The sequence below is a fragment of the Rutidosis leptorrhynchoides genome, chromosome 2, assembly GCF_046630445.1.
Source record: "Rutidosis leptorrhynchoides isolate AG116_Rl617_1_P2 chromosome 2, CSIRO_AGI_Rlap_v1, whole genome shotgun sequence".
Classification (NCBI taxonomy): Eukaryota; Viridiplantae; Streptophyta; class Magnoliopsida; order Asterales; family Asteraceae; genus Rutidosis; species Rutidosis leptorrhynchoides.
The window spans coordinates 520,591,606-520,601,269 of NC_092334.1; the positions used below are offsets into that span (position 1 = coordinate 520,591,606).

At 32.1% G+C, this 9,664-nt stretch overlaps 1 protein-coding gene across 1 annotated transcript; it reads right to left on the bottom strand.

Annotated features, from left to right (window-relative positions):
- Positions 1 to 7,210: 7,210 nt before the first annotated feature.
- On the bottom strand, positions 7,211 to 9,042 carry LOC139889569 (uncharacterized mitochondrial protein AtMg00810-like). The gene is made up of 3 exons (XM_071872513.1): positions 8,491 to 9,042; positions 7,424 to 7,518; positions 7,211 to 7,337 (listed from the first exon to the last, which is right to left on the bottom strand). The coding sequence occupies exons 1-3, from the start codon at positions 9,040 to 9,042 to the stop codon at positions 7,211 to 7,213; spliced, it is 774 nt and encodes a 257-aa protein (XP_071728614.1).
- Positions 9,043 to 9,664: the final 622 nt, after the last annotated feature.

Below are 9,664 nucleotides of genomic sequence, written 5' to 3' on the forward strand. Positions count from 1 at the left end.
ATCTTTCTTTCAAATATATTACAGTAAATCGGGTAAAACTGATTAGTTTAGTCCAAAGCAAAAGTACATGCAATAATCTGTACCAAATATGTGATATGTGTTTTAAAGAACTTGGTAAATTCTTCCCACACTTAGCTTTTATTCATTCTTTTCTTTGCCTTTTTATTCTCCTCTATTCCATTTTAAATGAATTCTAACGTTTTGAGTTGTTTCTCCATTTATGTTCTCTCCGTGGTAACAATAATTTCGGTAATAAAACCTAGTTTTATCGTTCATAAATATGTATAAACATGATTTTAAATTCATTTAGTTGAAAATTTTCACAAAATTTGGCAATTAAACTAAGTGTAAACCTGAGAGAATTTATAACCCTTCCCCACACTTGAGATCATGCAATGCCCTCATTTGCATGAAATCAGACTATAATTATAAATTCATGAGGGTGATTAGTGTAGAAAAGTGATTAAAAATACCAAGTTTGCAAACATATTGTTTTATATCACATTTGATATTTTACGTCTTGTCGTTAAAATTAGTAGCTTTTGCTGAACTTTAATGTCAGTCTTTGAAAATGCGTTGTTTTACCCTGTTTTGTACATAAGATAAACTACAAATATATATATATATATATATATATATATATATATATATATATATATATATATATATATATATATATATATATATATATATATATATATATATATATATATATATATATATATATTATAAAACCTTTATTTATTAAAACAATTTAAATGAATAATTTTTTAAAATTTTGTTTCCTTTTACTATAGGTAGTTTCGGTATGTTTACCTAGTCCGTCCCTCGACAAAATTTAAAATGTGTCGTTTTTAAAGCGATTGTTTTAAAAGCAAAGATTTTTGGGTTTTTTAATTTTTTTTTGGTATACTTTAGATCAATAATATTAAAAATAATGATAACAAAATTTTTCGCCCCGCCCTCGGGTAAAGCAATTTCGGTTCTATGACCTAGTCTTCAACTTACGATGAATTTTAGAAATCATTTTTTAAACTTAATGAAATAAAGTAATTTTTGTTTTTAAATTCACACAAAACTTAAATTTAAAAAGCATATTAATTTCATACAAAACCTATAAAACAAAAATTCAGAATGGAGGGAGAAAACTAGTTCTTTAGTGTCTGCTAGTGGAAAAGACCAATTGGATTCCATTCTCGAAACTACACGAGAACAGAACAACTAACTCTAGACAACGTTTTCTTTTTAGAACATTTGAATCTCCCCACACTTAGGTAGCTGTGGTGTCAAATTTGTGATTAACTTCATTGTCAATTTCTCTTGGACCATAATCAACTTGCATATCTGTGACTTTTGCTTTAAGCCATTGGTCGGATTCCTGTGTAATATCCACAAATTCAACTAGTTTCACCTTTTCTTTAGGTGATAGATTGGATACTAATCGGTTACATAACTTAAAGTTCCCCTTGGTTCTAGCATCGCGAATCCGTTTAATAAGTTTCTTCATTGAACTATTAATAACGGGGTCATTTAATTTTGTATCAACAATGGGGTTCTTTGTTATCAGGTCATCATTAGATGTTACTTCATTTTCCCCACACTTAGGGGTTTTATTATTGTTAAGCACTACCGTTGGAGTTGGTAAAACAACATGGTTCTTACCAATCATTTTTGTTAGTTCAACGGTTTTGGTTGGTGAAGATTTAGCCTTTCGACTCACAAAGGTGATTGATTTTTCATCATTACTAAGTGTCATTCTACCTTTTCTTACATCAAATAATGCCCCGGTGGACGCTAAGAATGGTCGACCTAAAATTAGAGGAATATTTGGGTCCTCTTCAATGTCAATGACAATAAATTCGACTAAAAAGGTTAAATTACCCACTTGAACGGGTAGGTTGTCAGCAATTCCAACTGGGTGCTTAATGGTTTGATCAAAGAGTCAAACACTTATCTCTGTTGGACTTAACTCACCTACTCCTAGTCTCTTATATAATGAAAGAGGCATAACACTCACACTTGCACCTAAATCTGCTAGTGCATCATACATGACACAATCACTAAGTAGATAAGGAACAATAAATTCACCCGGATCACCCAACCTTGGTGGAGGTTTTGGTGGAACTGTCTTCACCGGGTTTACTTTTACGGTTTTTATTTCTTGCACTTTCTTATTCTTTTTCTTCTTTCCAGAGGTATCACAAATTTTATTGCCTATTACTTGCTCATATTCAACTCCTTTTCTTGGAAACGGGATGGGTGGTCTATATGGTGCCACCACTGGCTTTACATACTCGGGTGGTGGTGGTGTTGTAACTTCTTCATTGTTACTCACATCAAAAACCTTCCCATCTTCTGATGCTGGTTTTTCAGAATTTGTTGAAACCATATTAACATTCTCATTCCGAGGATTTACTTCAGTATTACTCGGTAGCTTTCCTTGTTCCCTCTCACTCATCATGCTAGCAAGAGTACCTACGTGTTTTTCTAGATTCAAAATGGAAGCTTGTTGAGTTCTTAATGACTGATCAAACCTCTCATTTGTTTGGGTTTGAGATGTAATAAATTGTGTTTGAGATTCCATTAGCTTTGCCATCATTTCTTCTAGATTTGGCTTTTTCTCTTCGGTTTGTTGTGGTGGTTAATACAAGCTAGGTCTTTGTTGATTGAAAGTGTTGTTTTGAGTTGGTTGGTTATTCGGACCTTGTTGGTTGTACGAGTTATTGTTGGGTCCATTTGGATTGTAAAGAATGTTTTGATTTCGATTGAAGTTTGGCCTTGGCGGTTGATAATTATTTTGATAATTATTTCCCGGCCTTTGGTTCATATAGGAAACATTCTCACGTTGTTCCATCGTTTGCTCAATGTGACAATCTTTCGTTAAGTGTGGTCCACCGCATTGCTCACAACTGATTCGTATTGCGTGAATATGTTTATTCATCTTTTCCATTTTTCTCTCAAAAGCATCTATTTTTGCGGAAACAGAATCAAAGTCATGGCTAGAATCGGCTCTAGCCACTTTAGATGAATGAAAAATATCTTTTTCCTGGTGCCACTCATGTGAGTGGGAGGCTGTGTTATCAATAATTTTGTGAGCTTCGGTTGCGGTTTTTTTCATAATGGAACCACCAGCTGCTATGTCGATGTCTTTTCGTGTAGCAATGTCGATACCTTGGTAGAATATTTATACTATTTGATAAGCGTCTAAACCGTGTTGAGGACATCCTCTCAATAACTTTCCAAATCATGTCCACGCCTCATATAGAGTTTCATTTGGCTTTTGCGTGAACGTAACAATTTCTCCTTGAAGTCTCACGGCTTTAGATACCGGAAAGAATTGTTTAAGAAATTTTTCAACTAAGACGTCCTGTGTATCAATCGCCCCTTCAGGTAACGATTCTAACCAATCTTTGGCTTCTCCCTTTAAAGTCCAGGGAAATAACATGAGATAGATCTGTTCATCCTCAAATTCTCTGATTTTGAATAGAGTACATATCCTATTAAAGGTTCGAAGATGTTCGTTTGGATCTTCTTTTGGCATACCACTATATTGGCATTGATTAGTTACCATGTGTAGGATTTGTCCCTTGATTTCATAATCTGGCGCATTGATTTCTGGCTTAATAATGGCGTGTCCTTGGCCCGTGCGTGTGGCTCTCATTCCGTCTTCCATACTTAGAGGTTCCGTTACTTCCATAATTGAAATTGTTGAATACGAATCACTAAAGGATTCTGATTTAACGGTTTGTGGTTCAGGAGGAATAATTAGTGGTTTAGGATCTTGGAATTGTCCTTGAATATCCTCCGGGTTCTCGGTAGTGAAGTCGGGTTCAAAAAATAGATTATCAAAAATTTGAATTGGAGTACTTGGTCGACTAGATGATAATTCCAAAGAAAAATCAACAGCGACAATATTAGCTAGATGTCTTGATCGAGTTACAGGTGGTGAACATATGAAAGGTGGTGAACGTTTTGCTCGGTGCATTCACAGAATATCCTATTAGTTATAAAAGATAAAAATTATATAAGTTATCAAATTAATAGACTTTTCTGATTTTGCCCACGTTTCGAATAGCCAATAGATGCAGCAGGTAGCCAGGACCCTTTAAATCGGAAGCCCACAACTCGCCACTAACAAATCCAACTATTACTACGAATCAGAAAATTTTGGACGTCTATCAATTTAACCGCTTAAAATAATTTTTTGTCGAAATTTAAAGAAGATAAATAAAATTCTATGTCCTAAAAACTGGAGCGTCGAGAAATAAAAAGAAAAAGAGCGCGTCGAAAAATGTCGAAAAATAAAAATAAGAAAATAAGCGTCGAAACTTAGAATTCTAAAAACTAAAATTTAAAACTTACGTCTAAATGTATTAAAGCTTAAAGGGAATTCTATATCCAAAACGGCAATAACTTAATAGGCACTAAAATTTAAAACGGCATCGCAAAATTCTAAAGCACCTAAATCTTAGTCTATAGAAAAAGCACTTAAGGGATTTTACGGCAAGGCCTAAAAATCTAGAAATAAAAATAACTACGGCAAAAACTATAGCTTAAACTAATTACGAACGATAAATATACAATTTACGAATAAACGATTAAAAAGATACGAAATATAAAAAGATATAAAAAGTGATAAAATTACTTATTTTTATAAAAATATTATTTTTATATTTATTTTATAAAAGTATTAATTTATATAATTAATAATAATATTAAAACTTAATATTACTAAATATAAATTAAAACTAAATTTAAAAACTAATTAATTAATTAAAACCTAATTAGGGTTAATTAATAAATATAATTAATAATAAAACCCTACTGCGTAATAATTGCTGGGATCAGACCTGTCAGACAGCCTCATGCGATCGTATGAGTTTTATGTAGCTGGGCCATGCGATCGCATGGCTTCGGATACCAGGCCAGGTCTTGGGCTGCTACAGTACCAGGCCGGAATACTTATTTATATTTATATTTTTTTCTGTTTTTAATTTAAATAAAATATTTATATAAATAAAACTTATATTTAAAAACTAAAATAGAAAAATAAAAATACTTTATAATTTTAAACAAACTCTTAAAAATATATATATTTAGGTTTTCTTTTTATATTTTTGTATTTAAAACGTATTTTTACAAAAAGAAATTAAAACTTAATATTTTTTTTATAGCGTTTCGCTTCGGCGTTAAGTTTCCCCGACAGCGTCGCCAAAAACTTGATGTTCGTAGAGGTGTATATGAAATAGTTATATTTTTATTGCGAAATACTATTAAATACGATACAATTTTACACAAGTTATTTATTTATTTATTGAATGGGATATACCTAAACCTTGCTACAACACTTATAGGCAGTGTACCTAATCGTAGAGTAGTGTAGTTTTTAGTAAGTCCGGTTCGTTCTACAGGGATCTAGCCAAGTTTAACGCTATATTTTTAAAAACTATATTTGTATATATATATATATATATATATATATATATATATATATATATATATATATATATATATATATATAAATATAAGTAGTATTATTATTATTATAAAAGGGGGTTTTTACCATTTAATGACCGGTTTGTCAATTTTTAAACTTTAGTCGCAGTTAAAACCTAATGTAAAATATTAAAAATAAATATAACTTAATTTAAAGCGTAAAGTAAATGATAATAATTAAAGTGCGATAAATTAAAATGCGATAAATAAAATGACAATAAATAAAATTGCGATAATTAAAAAGTACTATAATTAAAAGTGCAATTAAATAAAATGACAGTAAATAAAAGTGCGATGAAATATGAAATAAAGGAATTATGCTTATTTAAACTTCCGTAATCATGATGTTTGACGTGTTGATTTTAGTTTATTACCATGGGTTAATTGTCCTTTGTCCTGGATTATTCAATACGGCCATCTGGTTTTTGTCCAAAACAGTCCATCATTCATAAATATAAAGTGCAAGTGTCCTCGTCAAATTATCCTTATATCCGAAGTCAAATATTCCAACTAATTGGGGACTTAAACTATAATTACACCAATTTTCCTTGTATATAATTCACCCCTGTTTTAATAAGTCCATTGACTATTAATCCATTCCCGTGTCCGGTTAAATGAATGATTATTAGTACTTATAAATATCCCGCCCATCGTGTCCGATTGAGTGTATGTGGTTATTTATAGGTACGTCCAATTGTAAATCTTTATATTAAATTAAAAAACTATTATTTAATTAAACAAATATAAAACCCATTAATAGCCCATAGTCTAATTTCCACAAGTGTCGTTCTTTTGTCCAAACCCCAATTATGGTACAAAGCCCAATTACCCTGTCTTTAATATTTAGCCCAACATCACGATTACTTCAATTTAAATAAGCATAATAATAACTTAGCTACGAGACATTAATTTAAAAAGGTTGAACATAACTTACAATGATTAATAATAGCGTAGCGTTACACGGACAGAATTTCGACTTACACCCTTACAACATTCGCTAACATACCCTTATTATTAATCTTAAATTAAAATTAAAATTAAAATTAAAATATAAATATAATTATATATATGAGAGTGAGAGAGATTGAAGAATGTTGTAAAAATTCGGCCAGAATTCATTGTATTTAAAGAATGTGGCCTGCTACAGTAACTCATGCGGTCGCATGAGATTTTAGTGCAAATCTCATGCACTCGCATGGGCTCATGCACTCACATGTGTTTTATGCCTATTTCCCATGCGATCGCATGGCCGTCAGATCCAGCTCACATATTTTTTGTTTGCTAGTTTATCGACGTTATTTAATATAATATATAATATAAATAATTTATATAATTATTTAAATATTATATTATATTCTTGTGCATAGTTGACTTGTAATTTTAGCTCCGTTGCGTCGCGCGTTGATAGTTGGCTCAGGTCCCGGTTCTGAATTTTCGAACGTCCTTTCGTATAATTTAATATCTTGTACTTTGCGTTTTGCGGCTTGTAATCTTATCATTTTTGGACGTTTCTCATCAATAAATTGAACCACTTGAATTATATCTTGTACATTTGAGCTTTTTGGTCATTTGCGTCTTCAAATCGTCGTTTTCTTCTTTTGTCTTCTCACTTATTTATTTAAACGAATATTACATAAAAATAGAAAAATTACAACTAAAAGCTTTACATATTGGAAGGATATTGTGCCTAAATATATGTTCATTTGGAGCACTATCAACGCCCATTCGAAGGCATTGCCATAACGGTTGCAAATTGTTTAAGGGACCAAGTGTAAGGAGTATTAAAAAGTTGAAATGCCACTTGGTCGGGGTTGGAAACATCAAGATTAGCATAGAATTCCCTAATGAGAGTTGGATAAATGGTTTCATCAAGTCAAGAAATGAGAAACAATTGTTATGGGTAAAAAGTTGAGTTAGTTCGGGAAACTCGGTATGATGAACAACACGCTCCTCATGAAGTGTTCTAGTCTCCATGTGTTGCCTATTGTTCGTAATACGTTGATTTCTCGTGTTGGTAATTTCCTAGAAAAACAATAATTTTAGCAAAGTAATCAAGTTCATAAGTTTGAAAATCTATATGCTAAACATGTGTAGATTAGTCCTTGTCTAGACCCATTTTGAAAACTATGAATTTGAAATTAAATTGTACTATTTTTATTTTGAAAATTTAGACAAGTTTCATTATTTTGCTCTATGTTTGTCAAGAGTAGATACTAGTCGTGAGATTGACAAGTATCATAATGATTTGTTCAAACATATATGTGTGTGCATGAGTGAGTTCAAAAATATAAAGCATATATGAGTTTTTATGCAAGAAATAACTATTATGACTCATCTGAAAAGAAAAACCCTTTAAAACAATTTTACTCATATATTTTAAGAAAATCATGCAATCAACAAGTGTTCCTATTAGTTAAATATAATCAGTTTAATAAAATTGAGATTAAGATTTTGAGTGCTTATCTTAAAGAGAATTGAAACAATATGGACCACTTTTTAGAAAGTACTTGAAGGTAGGACAAAACTAAATCTAAAAATCCAGTAGTTGGGGTTTAAAGAAGAGATGTGGTTGGTGGAAAAGTTGTTTGGATATTAAAAGAAAAGCATAAAGGACAAGAAATTCGTCAGACATCAGGAGGCTCTCTACACGGTCGACCGTGGTTCGACCGTGCGTGATCAGGATAGAATTTTACGGAGTGTATTCCATCATTCCCAACCCATTCCTAAGCAAGTTAAAGGTTTCCTTTTTAAGGGGCTTAGTGAATATGTCAGGTATGTTTTCCGCAGATTCTACCTTATCTATCACAATATTACCATTTTGGACGTGGTCACGAAGGAAATGTGCCTAATGTCTATGTGTTTAGTCCTAGAGTGTAATATTTGGTTTTTTGATAGGTCTATAGCACTTTTGTTATCACAATATATGGGTATTTCGGATGAAATGATACCGTAATCGAGGAAGGTTTTCTTCATCCATAACACTTGTGCGCATACTCTTCCCATGGCTACATATTTGGCTTCGGTGGTAGACAATGCAACGGACGTTTGCTTCTTTGAGAACCATGACGTTAAGCAAAGTCCCACGAACGCACATACTCCACTTGTGCTCTTTCTATCAATCATTGATCCACGATGATCAGAATCCGCAAAGCACATAATATCAACCCCAGTAAACTTTGGATGCCATAACCCAAGATGCATTGTTCCCTTTAAGTATCTAAAGATCCTTTTAACGACCTCTACGTGCGACGTCTTTGGATTTTCTTGAAATCTTGCACATAAGCATACGCTAAACATGATGTCGGGCTGACTTGCCGTTAAATAAAGAAGGGATCCAATCATTCCCCTATATTTAGTACTATTGAATGGTTCTCCTTCTCTTTCCAAAGTAAGTTTCACATTTGTTGCCATCGGAGTCGACATTGGTTTTGAGTTCTCCATTCCAAAATTCTTGATCATTTCATGAACGTATTTTTGTTGATTGATGAATGTTCCATCTTCTAATTGCTTGATTTGTAGTCCTAGAAAGAACTTGGGTTCACCCATCATGCTCATTTCAAACTCATCATGCATTAACTTAGAAAACTCATTGCTAAGAGATTCGTTAGTAGATCCAAATACAATATCATCAACATATATTTGAACTATGACTAAATCCTTTTCATGCCTTTTGATAAAGAGTGTATTATCAATTTTTCCCATTTCAAACCCATTATTTATTAAGAAGGTTCTAAGTCTTTCATACCATGCTCTAGGGGCTTGTTTAAGTCCATAGAGAGCTTTTTTAAGTTTATAAACATGATAAGGTTTTTCGAAATCTTCAAACCCCAGAGGTTGTGATATATAAACTTCTTCATTTATGACACCATTTAAAAAGGCACTTTTGATATCCATTTGATAAAGTTTGAAATTATTAGCACATTCATATGCAAGAAGTATTCTTATTGACTCTAGCCTAGAGACGGGAGCAAATGTTTCATCATAATCAATTCCCTCTTGTTGGCTATATCCTTGTGCAACTAGCCTAGCTTTGTTTCTAATAACTTTGCCATCTTCATCTAGTTTATTTCTATAGACCCATTTTGTACCTATGATGTTGCTCTCACTCGGTAAAGGAACCAAATCACATACATCACTCGTTTGGAATTGATTTAATTCCTCTTGCATA